This window comes from Phaseolus vulgaris, chromosome 8, assembly GCF_051622355.1.
Source record: "Phaseolus vulgaris cultivar YP4 chromosome 8, ASM5162235v1, whole genome shotgun sequence".
Taxonomy (NCBI): Eukaryota; Viridiplantae; Streptophyta; class Magnoliopsida; order Fabales; family Fabaceae; genus Phaseolus; species Phaseolus vulgaris.
In genome coordinates, this window is record NC_143505.1 from 55,014,135 (window position 1) to 55,035,477 (window position 21,343).

Here is a 21,343-nt window from a genome sequence, read left to right on the forward strand (position 1 = left end):
TGTAAAAATTTATCCATAAGAGATTATTGTGTTTCGGAAAAAGGGTCCGGAGTGTAATTTTATATGTACCCTTTTTTTAAGGGTATTTTCGTAGTTTCCCCTATGATTGGGTTCAGTGATATGGTGCAGGAAGCAATTGCCTACTTTTAAATTATAGAATTTGTAAGCCAACTTTGTATTGTAAATTCTTCAATTCACATGACTTCCAAATAGTAGAAATTAGAATAAAAAGTTGGCTTTCAAATTATAAAATTTGGAAGACATTTTTTACATTGAGTTATGACGTCCAAATTATAGAATTTGGAAGGGAATTTTGTATTTCAAATTATATATAAGTCATTTTTTAATTAAAAAATAACTTTTATTTTTATATAAATTGTAGAACTCAGAATACTATTTATACTAAATCTGACTTTTCACAAAAAAAGTATGGAGGTGCATAGAGAAACTATGGAGGTGCAGGATAAAATTTCCCAGAATGAAAGTTAGAAATGTTTCTGTTCAAATTTTTAGGGAAGGAAATAAAATAAGATTTCGAGTTACACCCCTTTTCCTCTAAATTTCACTCTCTTCTTTATCGTTTCTTTTTAAACAACACCTGGTTTAGCCCACATATAGCCCAATTAAATCAAGACTAACTCTCTCTATCCACTAACTACACCCTTATTCTCACACATACACGCATCCTTCAATGAATTAAAGATCTCTCTTAAAATAATTTTAATTAAAACTTTTTTATTTGAATTCACCCACTTATTAAATATGAACATAGTACAAAATACATTACTTCTACATATAAGTTTTATCTAACTCTTAAAATCTTTAACAATTTAATAACTAACTGTAAAGATTAATCATAAATATTTAATTTTTTATATTAATTTTTTTATATATAAATACGTTGTTACCTTTATATATTAGAGTATTTTTTTAATTATAGACATGATCATATTCATAATTGTATAATGGTTAGCCTTTTATTAAAGTTCACTCTAAATTTTTTATGAATATTAATAGATGCACTATATTCATTGATAATGATTTTATAATAAATAAATAATCCATTTTATCGTATATTCTAATTAATTTATACGAACTTTTTATATAATTATGTGATTTACATCGTTTTTATAAATATTAAAAATTTATTAAACATATGTATAATTATGTTTCATCTTATATATAGTACTTATTAATATATATATATATATATATATATATATATATATTTCAATTATAAATAAAAAATTATTTAATATGTTACATTATAATAACTATATATAAATGACCATATACATCATTTTATTTAAATATTTAAAAATTGTTAGATATAACAAACTTTAAAAAACGTAATTGTTTAAATATATAAAGAATTTTATATTCTGTACTTAATTCTTTTAAATACATAAATATATATAATAAAAAAATTATTAAGAATGATACTTTTAAAATAAAATCTACATAAAATCCTAAACATCCTATGTATAATTTACACCGTATTCTTCATTTCATGCGTAGACTATAAGAAAATTATTTATTAAAAAGTATAATTTCACTCGAATTTAAAAAATATTACAATTTATCAACTTTCAACAAAATCATTTTTATGAAAACATTTATGTAACAAAATCCATATCTTGTCAAGCTCAGGTAAATATTTTCATAAATATTCCTTTTCTAAAAAGTAATAAATAACAAATAGTTTAATTTTGTTTAAATTAAAAAGAAATATTTTTAAAATTAAATTAATTTTGCATATTTAAGTTAAAACAAAAGTTCTTAGATATGAAAAACATCCTTCCACGGAATTCACTAATCTATTCTTCTAATAATAAACCATATTATCCTAAAAGAGCTATTAGACTAATCTCGGATCATGATGACCCCACATTCATTTGTTTTCCTTTAGTTGGTACCAAAACCAAAAGGATAAAGTAGTCTATCAAAATCCATTGAAATTCTATATTTTGGGAGCAAAAATGTTTTAAAAAACAACAAAAGCTATCACTTGCCTGTATACTTCCTGGCCCCTTTTAAGGTAAAAAACAAATACACATACCATTTGCTCCCCCCATACTTTAAACCAAAAGATGATGCATGAAAGCAATACAACTTTCTTTCAGACTGGGGAAAACCCCTTCTCTGCCTCGTTGATGATTACAAAATCTTTACATCCTATACAAAATTTAACAGAATCAGTAACTGACATCAGAAGATGAGAACTCCAACTTTTCTCTGTGGAGTCTGGAGGATAATGAATGCCATTACTTCTTTGAGAAAGTGAGATATGGGTCTTGAGCAATGGTTAACACATCTGGTCTCTCAGCCTGGTTATATGTTAGACACCTTCGGATAAAATCCTGACAAAAAAAGTGTACATACGCAACAGACTATTGTCAGGTTTGACAGTATTGTAGATAGTAGGCACATGATACCATATTCTTCCTACAGTAAACCGGATATAAGAAAGTGTATATACATTGAGGTCTTCAATGGAAACCACAACCTTCCTAGTTCCTACACTTGCATGTGGAATCATGTTTGAATATTTTATTATGTCAAAACGATCATAACATACATACAACCTTTCAAGAAGCATAGTTGTGTCCATCACTGAATAATAGAACAGAATAAAGGCAACTGCACAAGCTAAGAAGCTAAAAGAGAAAAGCTCTATTGAGAAATACGATAATGCACTTCTACTATGATTTTTAATGCACCTCAACGCTGATTCCTCAATCAGTGCATGACATTCATTTGCAAAATACCCTTCAATAAAAAATTGACGCAAGGCAAAAAGGGATCAACTATGGGCAGATAATATCGGTAAAAGGGTGAAACTCACCTTTGCCTCGTTAGAAATGGTAGGTCTAGAAGGAAAGTCAACCTTGCGAGCCTTAATAATTGTGTCCTCACGAAGTATTCTCTCTTGGGTTTGGTGATGCCCAAAAGGACGTCGGCCAAAGAGCATTTGATAATACAAAATACCAGCAGACCAGACATCAACCTGACTTCCACAAAACATGTCAGAAAATATGAGCCAAATGATAAAAATCTCTAACGTTATGATCAAAGAGTTCGTTGTTTGCATAATCCCAGTCATCATGACACTTGTGTCAAAGTGAAATATCCTTTGACCAAAGTAATTGAGTGAGAATAACAACAACGAAAAAAAAATAGAAAAAAAAAATTATCTGTGTATTTACAACTTAGAAAATGATTGACCTTTGATGATATAAGAGGTGTCTTGCTGAGCTCAAAGCATTCAGGAGGCAAATACCTGCAAATTGAAAAACAAAAAGAGCGGATAAAGAGGTTGTTAGATATTATTAGATATTTCTATTTATGTAATGGGCTTAGTTCATATGTTTCTTTTTTATATATAAACATAACCCTATGTGTTCAATATACACAAGGGATTTACCCTATTCTTCCTTTTCTTTTAATAGAGGTTTTACCAAAGTAAATACTAGAATCTCAAGGAAACATAAAAAGGAGCACCAAAGGTTAAGTCAGATTGAGGAGAATGAAGCCTAAAACATACAAATTTGGACTACTTCAAATTTTGGATTCCAACAAAGATTGTCACCACTTACCAATATGTTCCAGCTCCCTGGGATGTAAGTTCCATACCTTGGGATCCCACATCATCCTCCACTATCTTACTAAGACCAAAATCAGTCACTTTGGCAACACCAAGCTCATCAAACAGAACATTTCCAGGCTTCAAATCATAATGGATAATCTTCTGTGTTCTTTTATTCATGTAAATGAGGCCTTGAAAAATCTGAACTATGATAACCTTAGCCTCCCTCTCGGATAATATAGGTGTTGCTTTAAGAACAGCATCAAGATCCTTACCTGGGAGAATAAAGGAAAGTCAAGCGCTAAGGGGTAGATTAAACAAGAAATCATACAAAAACAATGAAGTTATTCCAGTTCAAACTCCAAAAAAATATTTGGAGTCTGTAAAATAAATAAAAATAATGAACTTCATAAAATAGTTAACAGTGTATACCACTACAATACTCTAGAACGGTGCAGAATGTGTTTTGATCAATCTCAAAGATGTCCCACAAACGAACAATGTGGCGATGTACAAGAGTCTTGTGAATATTATACTCCCGAATTGCATGTCGTATGTAACTTTGCTTCTTCTCTTCACTCCATTGAGCATTTAAACCATGAAGTTTGCACGCAACATATCTATGGTCCACCAAATCGAAAGCCTGCTGGAAATTTCTTACTTCAAATTACTGCAAAAAGGTATTTATTTACAATTGCCCATGTAGGCCATGTAATCGTCTAGACTCTGGTTTTTAGTTTTTTCAAAACCTTTTATAATATTTGCTAAAAGAGTAGACCAGACACATTTTGAGTTAAAATTTATTGAAAAGTACAAAAGCATTAGTGGAAGTATTGAATGTTGATACAGAATTTGTGATATATAATCATTTTGTCAATGATAAATAGTTTCTAGAAGTGTGTTTAGTGTCTTGCTAGCATTTTTCCAGCAAAAACAATATCAACATGATCAAATGATTATTATTTCTGATCTGACCTTGTACACCTCACTGAATCCTCCCTTCCCAAGAAGGTTAAGAAGGGCATAACGATGATTTAGAATCTGAAAGTTGTTAAACCGTGAACCATCTTCATCTCGTATGCGTTTCATCTCCCGAATTAACCTCCCCTTGTCTATTTCATATCGATCCCTCTCTCGCAAAACGATTTCCTCTTCCTGAACATTTCCATGCCATTAGAAGCATAAAGAAGAAAGAAAACAGTTGGACCAGAAGAAATTGCAACTTACTCTTTTAAGGCTAGCTAATCGACATTTGTAAATTTCATCGTGAATTAGAATATCTTCTGGCAATGCAGCCTCTGCATCTGTCCCATCACCCTTATCTTCAACAAAAGAAAAGACAAACAAAAACAAAACACACTATTAACACAGGGAGTAGAGTAGTATAGTACAAGATATAGTCCAGCGATTTGTGTGTGAAACAGATATTTTTTATATCAAACTATTCATTTGAACATCTGATAAGTACCCTAGCACTCAGGGAATCCACCCTCAAAAGCTAGCTATTAACGGTGAAAACCAATCACTCAAATATTCTACCAAGTATTCCATTCTAATTCATGTGAGACATAGGCACTCCGATCCATAATACCCAAGTTCCTCTATAGCACTGCCCCTGAGACAGGCAACCAGTTTTATATCAATCACTTGGGGAACCCACCCTCAAAGGCTAGCTATTAAGGGGGGAAACAAAACACTTAAATAATTCACTGGACATCCCATACTACTCAATGAGGGACTTAGGCAACCATAACACCCAAGTTCCCATCAACATCCTTAAGGAGCATATGGATTATCATGATTTGTATAATTTCTAGCGATGTTATTGAGATTCAATATACACAAAGTACCTAATGTAGAGATTTGACAACATGCATGGAATGTTCATACCAATGGATGGTATAAACTAAGGGGAATGAGGAAGTCATAATGACTGGTCCCAAATTTGGTCCAATCAACCTCTCCTCCCTAATATTAGAAGGATAGTGCTGAAAGAAAAAAAGGAAACAGAATTTACCAGATTGCTTTTTCTTAAATAATTTGCGCTGCCGCTCTATCGCCTCCTTTGTTTCTACTAGTTGTTTCTGGGGAAAAAACAAAGAATGAAAAGGAAAAGGAATTCTTGGCATCACTAATGAACACTATCAAGATAGGCAAGGTTTAAATTGCAAAAAACTAACAAACAGAAGCTATGGTGAAATTGACATTATATACCCGGTGCTATAGCTAAAAGATACTGAGAAGGAAAACACTTGACACTCCAAAAACAATATCCTATAATTTTATTCACTCAAGTGAAGCAAAAGAATTCAGATTTGGTAGTATTTATAATATAAGGATAGTAAAAACTTTGTAATTTCACTGCACAATTGAACATGAAAGTATCTTCAGATAATGACAATTTAATTGAATATGAAATGTTCAATCAGAAACAATCAATTTTAATGATATTGATCACAGAAAATTAGGAAAGAATCAGAATCCTAAGAATCTGTTATAATAATTCCTAAATCAGAAAATCTCACAATAAATCCTAGTTGAATCTGATAAACTAATCACAATCATTAATAATCTCCAGTACAAAAATTAAAAAGAAAAGTCATGAAGAAGGAGAAAGGAAATGGGACATACAAGCTGGGCATTCAGATCCTTTAAAGCTTGACCATCTTCCCAGGTCTCAGATATTACAGTTCCAGCTCTACAATTCATTATTTTAACTAATAAGAAACTTAGTAAGAAAAGATAATGTGAAATATAATTTCTCAGTTTCATTTCTGTATTTCGGTTGCCAGAATATGAATGTCTCTAGTTTAGGGTAAATATATGTATATGTATAAATTATTAACTTTTATTTTTAAAATTCACAATAGCAAAGCAGTTTTGGTGTCAGCTGCTCCACACTGCTATCCGGGATTGATAATTATGTAATTTCTTAAAATGCTCCATGCATACCTGATTACACCAACATTTCCAAGTCTCAACGAGTCTTGTCGTACTTTCAGCCTTGCTTCTTGTCTTTCAGCCTTTGAAACGGATATCAGCAAGTCAGATATTATTTTCATTCTCTGCAAAATAGAAAGATCAGATGTGAATATGCTGCCTAATTGATGCATGATACAGAGAATGCTAATTAACTATTTAGTTGGGGGGAGGTAATGGGGATTTAACTCCTGTAAAGTGAGTAAAGGTTAAGAAAGTAATCTTGCTCATTGAGAAAATAATTGTTTAATATTCCAACACATGCATGATTTACTATACATGTGCACTTCATATCAACTGGTGATTTTCTCATCAATGATTGATATTACTTAATGCTTACTATACTCTCTAAAGTGAATAGCTTTTAGAGGAGCCTCCCATTTATTGTATAACAGCAAGGAGCTGTCTAAGATTTCTAGTTCACTTTTACATACAGAATTCAAACAAACAAGATTTAGTGTCTGCATTCAGTTTCATGCACCGTAAGGACAGCCAGTGCTCATTGTTTAAATAAAAGTACATAATTAGTGATGAAGTGTTTCGATAGACTCAAGAAGCTGAGAATATCACACCTTAGGCTTCATTTGTTGTTCATGATCAGTCATCTCCTTCAGTTCCTGCATGTGCCAAAAAATCAAGCAACAATATTATAAGAACAAAAAATCAACACATCAATTCAATAATTCTCAATTCTCTATAATTTAAAATATATTTTGCAATTCAGTATATATTCCTTGTTATTTTGTCCCCAAAATTGGGAGTACTTTCATTAGTCAATGTTATCAAAAATCATGAAATTTGCAAATAGAATCACACGATTTGGTCCTTTTCACTAGCATCTAGTATTTTTCAGGCCACAACAGCCATGGTTTATATCTGTGTGGCCAAAACGGTAAAAGATATGAAAATTTTAAACTTTGTACCTTCTTCAGAAACGTGAATATTAAAAAAACTATATCTGAGACTTTATGGTACTATTACAAAATGCAATTGCACAGAAGATTTAACTGTGTTTTGGTTTGGCAGTGAGATTGCAACAGAGCAGTTCAAATCTGCTAGACCCAAACAGAAAATACACAAATTTGAAATCAAAACACTTTTTTTCAAAGAACAACAAATAAGGTAGAATTTATTAAACATGACAGGAAGACCTTTCTTGGATCCAAAAACAAGAATGGTGACATAATAGCAATTGCCCAGCTTTACCTCCTAGTGGAAATGTATCATGAATCAATTTTTTATATTCAAGTCTGGACTCTATCTTTGAATTTGAAATTTATGTAAGACATGATTAGTTGTTATTGTTATAACAAATTAAGTGCCATGTTTGGTATTAAAATAGTTAAATTTGGATTAAAATCATATGTTAATCCATTGAGGTATGCCTCTTTGAAACTATTTTTCAATTCGTGATAATATCTTACAATTATTTGATACAATTCAAGATTCAGACATCATCCATCTAATTGTGACATGACTATGTCATCCATATACCTGTTCTAACTGTTGAGTAAGATTCTGATAATCAACTGCTTCTTGCTTTGATTTACGCAATTCCTCCTCCAAAGCAACAACTTTAGCTTGTAAAGATGCAACTTCATCCTAATTTAAGACAGAGATGAAATAAAATGAGATAAAGTTTGAAAATTACAAGCTTGTGATACCTCAATAAACAACAATGGAGTTAAAGTATCATCAATGTCCTTGGATATGGCGGAAGGAGGTAGAACTGAAAGAAGTCATACCAAACTCCTATTTATTTTCATATAAAGCCACACATTTTACAAGTGGAATTAGGCAAAAGCCATACCTCTAATGAAACACAATTATCACTATGAAACTGATCACTGGGTTTGCCACCCTGCAAATAAATACAAGCTCTATAGGGTACAATCAAGGAGTACAAAATAAATTATTAACGAGTAAAATTAATTGCTTAAGCAATATGACATTCCTAAACTTATGAATCTTCCATTCGTAGGGATCAGAAAAGATTCTAATTTGTATAACAACAGGTAAAAAGACGCAACCAGACAACAATATCAAATAACCATTGCAGAATAGAGAAGACAGAGTGGTTTATAAGACATTACACTGATATTTAGTAACCATTGAAAAAACAAGCAAAAAAAAGGGCACCCAAAACCAATGCAATCAAATTTCCTTTCAGCTACAGACTATAGATGATATAATCAATCCTTACTGCTGAAATCCTTTCAGCCAAGAAGTTTAAACTTCAGAACTCCATTAATATCAGTTAAAGAAGACCAGGTGTGCAACTATGCTTCCAATCATGTATAGACAACAGACAGGATCACAATAATAAGACCAGTTTAGAAAAACACAATAGGGACAATTGAAAAATTACAATTACAGAAACAAATATTTCATGGGAATGAGCATACTTTATGGTATACATTGTCGATCTGACCATTTGAAGCCAAAACAGTTGGAGGAGAAATTAGTATTTTGGTCTGATCATTAACTCTGGAACCCCGGCCTCTACCCGAACCAGAACTCCCTCTTCCACGACCATGTTTCTTTCTATTCATTTCAACATGCATTTTTGTCTCCACAGAATCCAAACTAGTTTGCCTTCCATCAGTAACAACCTAATATGTAAATTATTTTCAGTTGGATTAGAAATCACAAGATGACCAGTTTCTGAGACAAAATGTACACATTTTACCCGTGGTTGTTAAAGTCATCAAATACTAGATACAGAAGATGATGAGAACAATAAATTTATAAAGGATGCAACTTATCCAGTAAGTAGCTGTATTTCAACAACAGATGCAGTTATTGTATAAAATCAAAGAGTGTATCAAGTCATAAAAACCAACCTCAACACGTTCAAAAACACTGGCGTTGCCATCTTCTTGAAGTTTTTGGCGCTTCTGTGTGTTGGCTTGTATCAAGAATGCCCCGCCATTCTGGAACAGAAATACGAAGATACCAACAATCTAATCAGTCAAGTTATCAGAGAAACATGTTTCCTTACATCTACCGGTTCAACGAGATAGAAACAGCGGCAATGAACACAAAACATACCACCTACATTTATTATATCCTAAACCATAGATAAATACCCAAGCAATAAACCTCCAAAATAAACAAAAAAAAACTACAAATATTAACATTGAAAATCCCTGGTACCACAAGAACAAAGCCAAAACCTAAAAACAAACGTCCCGCTAAATGAAGTCAAAGTACCAAACCCATGCACTGTATAAGGATAAAACTTACATCATCATCAGAATCACTTGAAGTTGACGGTTCAGCCGAATTTTCAGCAGCTCGACCAAATTTCCCAGCAGAAGGAACAGACACAGTGGACCAACCTGGTTGCTGAGCAGAAGTTGAGGAACCCTTGCCAACCATACGAGCTTCCAACTTCGCAATTTTTGTAGGCAGGGAATGATCGGATTGGTTTGAAGAGTTGGACGAGAAATGAATGAGCATGTCATCTGACATTGTTGCTGCAACTACAAACTGTTTGGAAACAAAGAAAAAAAAAACGTCTCAATTCAAAATAAACCAGCAATCTAGAAAATTCAACCGATTTAGGGGGAAAATGGCTTTTAAATGTGGAAAAGGAAAATGGTGAATAGAACTAGGCCATACCCATTCGTGATTAAAGATGCCAATTTTCCATAGACCCCCACGTGAAAGAATTGGGGTTTATGAAAAGGGAAAACGGCAGAAAAGTTGAAGAAATCAGGTAATCAGAGAACTGATACGGCGATGTGATTGAAAGAAAAAAAAAAATGAAACTTTGGGAAATTTTGAGTATCTTTTGCCTTTTGGTTGAAGAACTCAGAGAATTAAGCCAAATAGAGAATCTAGGGTTTTGATGTTTGGTAAAGGGGTGAAGGAATCAAAAGATTGAGAGGGAAGAATGAACACTGGGGAAGTGAATGAAAAAGGCATGACTGCAAATAACAGGCGACAGTAGAGAGTAAATTCAGTGACTTTATCTCAGGAACTGCATCATGCAATTGAGATACTATGAGCCATTTGATTTAATAAATGCTTCAGATTTTGCCATGTGTCCTTGGATATTTTTTAATCACCATTACTTTCCTTGTATCTTCTCTGAGAAATTCAACTTTTTTTTCATTTGAGAAATGTAATAGTTAATTAATTGCATTGTGTTTACCTCAAATGCAAATTCAAATGTACCTGATGTCTTGGTGATTGTTTTGTCGGTATGGAGATGTTCAGGTGCATTGACCGTTACATGTATTTAAATGACAAGTGGCAAAATCTGAAGCATGTATAAAATCAAACGGTTGACAATGTCTCAACTGCACAGTACAGTTCTTGGGTTAAAGACACTGAACCACTCCTGCTTAGAGTAACAAATAATGTTTTTTTTTCTGAGAGAATGTGGGTTGTTTGAATTTGTTTTGGGCTGTTTTTATTGAAAGAAGTTGCTGTGGGTGTAAATGTATGACATGAGAATAGTAGCAGAGAAGTTAAAATGGACCAGAACTAAAAAATGTTGCACATGTAGGTGCAGAGTGTGTTTGAATGTGATGTGAGTGCTTCTTAAATCTGGTGAGGTATTATTGTGAACAATGATGGCAGTTTGTTCTTACCTATTTTATTCATATATGATAATGGTGTTTTAAATTCAAAATTTTGTGAGGATCCTATGTATTTATAGGGAATAAATAGGTACACTTAATTAAGTAAGAAGATTTAGGACTTAGATTGGGGGAAGTTCAAGATCTTTATTTGGATAAGATCTCTTCACATCAAAATTTGTGAAAATAACTTTTGGTTGATAAATTGAAAGATTAAATAAAATATACTTGTTCTCCTCAAAGGTTCAAAGTAAATGTACAAATTGTGCAGGTTAGTTTATTTTTTTCTTAAAGAGTGGAGTTTTGATAATCTATAAAAGATTATTTTACGTTTAAGTCAATAAAAATTTAGAAATAGGTTAAGGGATGAGTGAATAAAAAAATATTCAGTTGTTGAAATCAGTACTCTGATATTAAATTTATAAGCTTTTGGATCCACTAAAATATTGAGATAACTTATATCTAATATCGAATATAGAGTTAATTTACACTAAAATTAGTTATTTAAGATATTTACAAGATGTGCATATAATGTACATTAGTACAATGCTTAATCACAAGTTTATTATGGGCTAAAATGATGTTATGAAAATATAACAAATAAAAGTGTTAATGTCTCAAATTCAGGATAATGTCTTAGATAGGAAAGGCAAATTACACAATAAATATTTTATTCTTATTTTATCTATACTTGTATATAGGATCATAAGCTGATTCTGTCGTTTTTTTGGAAGATATCATTGATAATGATTTTAAGGTTGAGTTGATCTCAATGTATCAAGTTAAACTATCTTATCAAAAGAAACTTCATAAAAAGATCGATTAAGTATCATGATTACTTATTTATTGATGGTAATTAAGTATTATGATATCATGTGTTTATGTGAACTTTGCTACCAATGACTTGAGATGTAATATAAACCTAAATCATACGCCATAATGAATAAAATAAAAAGGACAAAGTATTTTATATGTGATATTATATTTATGTAAAGGACAAAGTATTTTTTTATATGTGATATTATATTTATGTAAAATTGACTTTGTAAACTTATATTAGTTATAATTTATTATTTGATTATAAGGAATGTGTTCATAAAAGAATCATCATGAAATACTCTCAACTTGCATAGATTTATTGTGTGGTACTTATAATCTAAAATAACAATTAAGCATCGTCATAAAATACTCTCAACTTGCATAGATTTATTTTGTGGTACTTATAATCTAAAATAACAATTAAGCATACATTTTGTTTGAAGTAATTTATCGGATAGTTTCAACAACAATGAGACACAAGTTAAACTCGTATAAATGATTGACACCACATTGAGATAATGGATTTGAGTCATATTCTTTATATGTTGTTTAACTTACTTAATTCTACATAATATGAGACTTGGACTCACTTTAATTCTCAAGAATCTCCTCCTCAAGTGTGAGTTGCTTTCATATTGGACACTTTCCTCAAGCATAATAATTTATAGCAACGAGTACCTTTGTTTGGTCTTTCGAGGGAGATTAATAGAAGAGATTCAACAACAATGAGATATGAGTCAAATCTATATAAGGGATTGACACCAACTCCAACCCTAAATTACCAGATAATGGATATTTATAGGTCTTCTTTTTTATATGTTGTTCAACTTTATTATTTATATGTAATGCGGAACCTAAACTCACACTTGGATTTTTAATAATTTTCCTATTGGGTGAGTTCCTTCCATATTGATACACTTCCCTCAAGCGAAAACATTTATAACCATGAGTACCTCAATGATGATCCTTACTTGTATTGTCATTCATCATAACGAGACAAATTTGCTTAAAAGTTTCGTGAGGAAAACTTTCAATACAAGGACCATCATTCGCTCTAATACCATTGTTGGGTCTTTCAAGGGAGAATTTACCAGTGAGATTCAACAACAATAAGACATAAGTCAAACTCATATAAAGGATTAACATCATCTCCAACCAAAAACTTCAAAATAGTGAATAGATTTTCAAATAACTTACTCATGTTTATTGGATTTTTAAGATATTTGATAATTATTGTTCAATTATTTTAAAACACAATACATATTTGTAGGACCAAAATTCATGTCAATGTTTTCTACCTCACAAAAAAAGTAAAAAATAATATAAAATATAGTTCATGTAAAAATAATTTGATGATATGCAACAATCTTAATTGGATCACTTAAGTAAATTAAGTAAAAAATAATACAGTTCATGTAAAGACAATTTGATGATGTGCAATAATTAATTAGATCACTTAAGTAAATTAAAGTTACGCACATAACCCATTTTTATTTAAATTAATTTGATTTGTTCATCGGTTGAACTATATATATATATATATATATGTGGAAGCTTACATCCATGGGGTTTTTGTTGGGGAAAGAGATAATTTTATGAGCTTGAGGTTAATTTGGAAATTTCATGACTATGAACTTGAGTTTGAAGATGATCAAGGACTTTGTCTGGCATTTTATTTCATATTTTTCTTTATTTAAAATGGTAAGAAAATTTTAACATAAAAGAAACTAGTTTAGTTATAATTTTCAAGTTAAATTATAGTTCATATTATAAAGTATTTTGAATGGATATGCTTGCATACTTATAACATTTTAAATAAAATAAAAAGTATAATTTATTAAAATAATCTGGTTTTCAAGAACTTTATTGTTGTTACATGCACTTAATAATGAGTTTGTGTGGTGCTTTCGTGAGAATAATGAAACTTAAACTTAAACTTTATTTGTAACACGTACTATTTAAATGATATTTTGAGCATAATAAGAAGATAGCAAATATTTTTTTCTATGATTATTTTAAGAATAAAAAATAGTTATAGGATTTAATAATAGTTATATTTCTTTTATTATTAAACACACTATTTATCTAATGAGATATATCGGCGATTTAGTTTTAAATTTCATTTCTTTCCAGACATTATATTAATGTATTGTTGATCTAAAAAAAATGATTTTAGATCATTTAAAAAATTATTAAGTTTAAAATTTTGCAAAATTCAAGTGAGTATCTAGAATGTCGTGTAAAATTTAGTGTTCAGTAAAATTAATAAATATTCATGTCTATAATATAGAACTAAGAAAACCCTTTCTGATTATCAATGTAGTTGTTATCTCTCTATAAAGTAATAGTCTCTGTAAAGTAATAGTTATCATGACTTTATAATATAATTCACTAGAAAAAAATTAGTTACCGACTAAATAAGAGATATTTTAAAAATTAAAAAGAAATAATTTTTAAATTATTTGTTATTATTGTTAAATAATTTTTAAATTGATATTTAATTAACTATCAAAGTTTTAATTATCAATTATTTAAATTATAAATTTGGTAGAAAAATATTTGTTGTTAATTAGATAACAATTTAGAAAACATTTAACAATAATAGAAACTAATTTAGAAACTAAAGGTTTTTTAATCTTTAAAATTGTCTATAATTTAGTCCCTAACAACTAATTATTTTGGTGTCTAAAATTGATTTCTATTTCATGATTTTCTTGTAATGATTTATATTAGTTTTCTGATCATAATACTAAAAGAAAAATAGTTATTTGATGTAAGTGTTAATAAAATAAACACTTTTGTATAACACAAATTAAAATACTAACATTGTTTCAATTTGTATAGTACTGAATATTGATATGTATAATTGAACTAATGACCAAACTAAATTAAGTTTAACAAAAATTGGTCACAAGATCGATTATAATACTAAAATATTGATATGCATGAAAAATTGAAAAAAAAAAATCAAAGTGTTAAATTGGAAGTCAATCTTGGTCTAGATCAAGCTGAGTCGGCTTAGACAAGTTAAGTCAAGTTGTCCTGAGTCAGGTCAAGTCGAGTCAACCCGATTAGATCGAGTTGAGTCAACCTGAACAAGGTTGAGTCGACTGAGTTGAGTTGATCCCACGTCAGGTCAATCTCATATCAAATTTAATCTAATTTAAACTGACTTAAAAAAATCTAAATAAATTTGATCTAGTTAAAATAATATGGATTTTATATACAACCTATTTTATTGGATATGGATTGGATGTGACCTTAATTTTAAAAAATACAATCCATAATCATAATGATATGTATAATTCATAATCATTTGTATGAAACCTACATTAATTCTCGAATTACATGTAAAATAAAAAAGACTATTAATTTGATTTGGTTACTTGAGCACCATAATCATATATTATGTTTTAAATTCTCATTATTTACTAATAGATTAACCTAGATTTTGTTTATTAAATAATTATATATAAATAGAAAAGTGTACAAGTTCTGATTTCGAAAATTACCTAATATATTTTAAAAATATTTATTTGATTTTTTTCACATGTTCAATGTTTACGTAATTTGAAAAATGATCTTAACACAAGGTATAAAATAAATTAAAGGATCTTGGACGTGAAAACATGTATGAGTTTCCTTGAACACATCCTTTATTATAAATTCAACTAAGAAGTATGATGACCATAAATTTATGACAAAAACTTAAATACACTCAAAATGTCTTGAATTATTTAGAAAACTAAAATAAAAATAGAAAAAATATAAAAAAATATTCTTTGAAAAATTGATTTTGTTTGGGATTAAAATTTATCCCAAACTCAACTCTAAAAAAAAAACAATTATAACCTATACAATATTTTTCTATTCATAAATTTTGATTTTTTATGAAATTTATATGATATAATAAATTATAAAATTAATTAATGCATGAAAATTATTATTTAATGTAATTAATTACATTGATTGAAAATTAATTGCATTATTAATAGTGTGGAATGATATGCATGATGGATTATGTCTTATAAAATAATTGATTATGTCTTTTGATATGATTGATCATCTACCTTCTTTCCACTACAACACTAGTAATAAATGAAATTAATGGATGTAATGGTTATGAATTTAAAAACTATTAACACGATTAATAAATATAATTAATAAATACAATAGTTATAAATTTTAAAACGTTTTAAAGTAGTTTGTATTTACTTTGAATTGAAAAAATATAAAAAAAATAAGATGAAAATTAAATATGACAAAAATATGTGATAAAAATATTTTGGTACAAATAATTGTAATAATATATATATATATTAAAATAGTTAATGTTTTTGTTCACTCCTATTTTAAACAAATCTTAATTTTCTTTTATTTGAAATTGAAACTTTGTAAAATAATGTTAAAAAATAAATTAAATTTATGTAAAAGTATAAATTTATATGAAAAAATTAATTATTTTTCAAATCAATATTATGAAATTTATTAACAAAATAAATTTAAATATTATTTTCAAATTTATAAAATAATTACTTAATAGTTATTTTTTTAAAATAATTCATACTCATTCTTCTTTAAATTAAATTAGGGATATTATTGCAATTTATTATATTATTTAATTATTTTTAAAAAAAATCTATTATATCAATAAAATCTATTACAAACTTTTCACTAGTTTCTAATTATTAGTTTTCTTAATATAAACAAATTCATTTTCATATTTTTCCTTGATTTTCTTCTTTTTCTACTCTCACTCATGAAAATGAAAACCTTTTCAAAAGTAATTAATTTTGAAAAAAAGTTTTTATTGTGAGTTGATACTTAATTAAAAAATAATTAAATATAAGGATAAATTTTCCTTATTCATCAAACAAATACAGAACTTAACAACTCATAATTTTATCTTTTATGTAAGATCTTTAAAAGGCCAAATTTAAAAGATAAAGTTTAAAAAATTGTAATTTACTTACACTCATTTCGACTTAAGAAAAGTTATCTACATAAATGTTAAATCTAGATTTTCACTTACACAATCTAATTAATAATCATAAATTTTTAAAATATATATATATATATATGTATTAATTACAGCTCAAATTTATACCGAAATAAATTACATAAGAGTAACTTTATCCTTCCACAATCTTATAAAAAAAGTTCGAACAAAAATTAAAATAATTTTTTAGAGTGAAAAAAGTTAATAGATTATTTTCTTTGTTTTAGAGTGCAAACATTTAAATTTTGTTCTCAGACACCGTCAACCATGGTTTTTTTAAAACATCTTTAATTATGTTTTTTGTTTCTTCATTCAATACTTTTATAATAACTTTAAAACATGTTTTTAAGATGTGTTGGAAGAAAGTAAACGAGAAAATAAGATGGGAGAGCATAACAATAATACTGTAATATATTTTATTTTAAAAAATGAATTAATTTTTTATTAAAAAGGAATTCTTCTGAAACCTATTTTTGGTTTTTTAAATGCAAACGAGACACAGAAATTGATGAAAATAACACACACATGCGTGGTCGTGTTTTTGCACATGTCTCAAAAGTCTATTTAAAATAATAAAATTAAAAAATATGAATATTTTAGTAGGTGTATTATGCAAAATAAATGTTTTATTGATACAACTAATATTTATAAAAATAATAATTTTTAAAAATATTACGATCAAAGTATAACAACTAAATATGCTAAAATATAAATTACACAATAGACATTTTACATCGTAATAATATTTTTTAATTATTTACAAATTTTTAATAAAAAAACCCTCAAAAATACTAAATACATATACACACAAGGTTGCAAATATTTGTTAATTTTGTTAATGGTTAAATTTTACAAGAGTTTCTAAATAAAATATGTTTCATACTAATACGTTGCTACTAATTTATTTAACTAATTTTAAATTAATTTAATCAGTATAAAAATGTTTCATAATTAATGCATCAACATAACTTATTATGAGTTATTTTTGTTTATGAATTATATAGTAAATTTGACAAAACTGACTTATAAGTTAATTAGTAGTTGAAAAGCTAGCCAACTGACAATTGATAACTTTTAATTTCTAAGTTTTGAGTGAATAAATTAAACTAATAGATGATAAATTAATTGATAAATATAAAATAGAAATATAATTATATGAATTTTATTGTATAAAATAAATTTATGTTTCTAAAAAAATGTTATGATGTAGTTATAAGATATATTTCTTTAAATAGTTAATTTATTGTTAAACCTTTTAATACTTATATTTTTTAAATATATATGTTTGAACAAGTAAATTTAATTAAATGAGTTAATTATTTAATTTTTTAAATTTAAACTATTGTTACATTGAACGATTTTTCTTACATTTTTTATAGTGTGTAATTTGAATAGAACATCATGTAAGGACATTTTTGTTACTTAAATTTGTAATATTAATTTTTTAATTTAAATAGAATATAAAATTCAAAAATCACCTAAAAAGTACTAAAAATAATGCAATAGTAATTATTGTATTTATAAAAATTAAATATATAATAATAAGTAAAATAAAAATAGAGATTATAAGAAAATATATTAAATTATATAAAGTAGTAATGGAAAAATGATAAGTTAACAGTTAGCTGAAATGACTTATAACTTGTACGGTAAATGGTTAATTTAGTACAAGTATTGACATGTTTCCTTCTAAATACAATAAAAAATTCAATTTTATTAATTTATTTTTAAGTTTGTTAATGCTTAAGGTAATTGCATAGGTGATTTACCTTTATTGATGATCATGTGGGTTTATTAATTAAATGGAAAATTAATGTCAATATGTAATTGAAGTCTTTTTATCCTTTTTTGTGTAAATTAATTTTTTTTAATGATTATTTCAGAAATAATTACATATTAATGTTAAATACATGTGATAATTATTAAATATTAAATACATGTTCAATTATATTAATTAGTAATAATGATATTAATTAGTAACGAAGTTTAAATAAAACTATAATAATTACTAATTGTTGCATTAAGAGAATAAATACAAATTGTTGCATTAAGAGAATAAATACAAATTGTTGCATTAAGAGAATAAATACAAATTGTTGCATTAAAACTATTGTAACACCTCAAAAATACATCTAACTATTATAATACAAGTTTTACATATTTTTATATAAACTTAGGGTTTTTCCAAATTTCCTAATACATAGAGTTTATAGAAATACAAATATTTACAATATAAGTTTCAAAACAGCACTCTAAAGCTTTTCAGATCCTCCAACACATGTATGATCATCTACTCCTGTATTATTGCAGTTCACAACATAACAATAAAACAAGTGAAAATAAAATTTTATAATATACAATTAATTCAAAAGAGAAAACTAAATTACATTGATCAATTTCTCAATTATTCAATCTTCTTTAAATCCCAACATAAAATAATCACATAGATCTCACATGGATCTACACATCTAGGATATTCAACAAACATAATAACAACTGACATATTCCAGAATACCCGTATTAAGTAAGTCATACAAAATACTAACACTTGATCCAAAGATTACCAGCGAATCCAAGAGAAAGGATAATGGTAAGTTCAATACAACCCAAGTCGTGCATCTCATATGTCACGGTGTGCATGAACTCTCTCATCAACTTCTCATCACTTAATATCTTAGTCTACCAGTGAAGCTCAAATATCTCTGTTATCACATAGGCATCATTACTTAATATACAAACAAACATCCATTCATACATTATCCAAAGTGTATGAATTCAATTTCATACCATTTTTCATCATACAGTATCATTCAAAACGCGATCCATAACATTCAAAAGTTTATTTAACATAAAAAACAACACTTAAATATTAAACCACACAAATATAATATTTCTACAAGTTTAAATAATACATAAACAAACAACACAATATATAAACACACAACATCCCTGAAAGAAAAATTGAATATTGGGATCACGTCCCCTTCACATCCAGATCTTCCAGTCCAGGGTGTTATTAAAAATTAAAGTTAGATTCTCTTACCTTAATTACTTGTTGTCAAAGCAACTTCTATAATTTTATCTCTTCATTATGGATAAACTTTAAGATTTAAGGGCCTAATGCAAGTTATCAAAACATAATAGAAATTTAGTATATAGTATAATAAGTTGAGATGATTACTCTTCTCGACTGACCCCACAAAGATTGGTGACTAAATCTCGAGGAAAAACAGAGAATAAAAGATTTTTAGAACAAAAATGAATTTACTTCGTTTAAAAATTTGATCAGATAGAAATGTAGTCTGACTCATCGGCTATTACACGGTGTGGTCAAATTTTGAAAAATAGACGAGTTATGGGAGAGAAATAGAAAGTGAAAGAGATAGGGTCGGTTTTTTTTTCTTTCATATTTAAGGATTCTTACATAATTTTTTTTTTTATTTTACTAAAAATAAAATATGTACTTATCACATTGAATCGACTATTTTTTATTAATATATAAGATAATTAATTTATTGTACTCAACATATGTAGTAAGTTACTTCAAATAGTTTTTACTTGTAGCTTATTTATTTTCTTATATTTTTTTTATCATTCTTTGTTTTTTTTCTTATTTTCAATTTGACACCGACAATAACTTTTTACTTATTTGTAGTAATTGTTGAATTGCTTTTTATTTTTATGCATATCAAGTTGAAAAAATTAACATTACAAACTAAGATAATTAATATTTTATAACATCAATGTAAAAATTACACACATTGAAAATTGTTAAAAAAAACCACTGTAACGATAATTTAAATTGAGAAATCATTTTTTAAAATAAATAAAAAATAAATTTAATCAGTATTCAATGACATCAATTAGCTTGAATAAAATTATTGTATATATTTAAAATTATATATAAAATTTGGAAATTAAATTGAAGTACTTTTTTAATAAAACAATATTAAAAAAAATCTAAATTTATAACTACATAATAATATATTTTTATCTAAAAAATATAAATTTTATCTATATAATATAACAAAAAAAACTATAGAAAGGATAACATTCAATAAAAAGTTGATGTAACAAATTCATATACACCAAAATTAAACTGGTCACAACAAAAAGAAATAAAAACATAAAAGGGCGGTCCACTGATATAGTAGAAAACTCCATGGTGATATCTACACATGTTTTCATACGCACCACCAAACATAGTTCCCAAAGTTTGTATTTGAGTTTATTTTGTACACAGTACATTTATAGCATGTCAAGCACACAGACAACAAACATGAGGACAGTTTGTAAAAAACGAACATGAAGACACTAGAATTTGATATTATTGCATCCACTACAAAATTCACAATTTGTTACAAATCATCA

The 21,343-nt window shown here is 27.7% G+C and overlaps 1 protein-coding gene across 4 annotated transcripts; it reads right to left on the reverse strand.

The window, feature by feature from the left end:
• Positions 1 to 1,935: 1,935 nt before the first annotated feature.
• Positions 1,936 to 10,608, reverse strand: TSL (Protein kinase superfamily protein). 4 transcript variants are annotated; one of them, XR_016514814.1, is made up of 17 exons: positions 10,190 to 10,565; positions 9,812 to 10,057; positions 9,409 to 9,498; positions 8,971 to 9,177; positions 8,376 to 8,426; positions 8,060 to 8,167; positions 7,138 to 7,182; positions 6,539 to 6,651; positions 6,218 to 6,284; positions 5,604 to 5,670; positions 4,814 to 4,908; positions 4,562 to 4,741; positions 4,019 to 4,256; positions 3,597 to 3,861; positions 3,226 to 3,280; positions 2,846 to 3,007; positions 1,936 to 2,360 (listed from the first exon to the last, which is right to left on the reverse strand). XR_016514814.1 is itself a non-coding variant. In XM_068629569.2 (17 exons), exons 2-17 carry the CDS (start codon positions 10,037 to 10,039, stop codon positions 2,265 to 2,267), a joined length of 2,040 nt encoding a protein of 679 aa, XP_068485670.1. In that variant the 5' UTR covers positions 10,040 to 10,057; positions 10,190 to 10,565; the 3' UTR covers positions 1,936 to 2,264. The 4 variants fall into 4 exon arrangements, 2 of the variants coding, with proteins under 2 accessions (XP_068485670.1, XP_068485671.1); XM_068629569.2 differs by having other exon boundaries at positions 4,019 to 4,229; XR_016514815.1 differs by lacking the exon at positions 8,376 to 8,426.
• Positions 10,609 to 21,343: the final 10,735 nt, after the last annotated feature.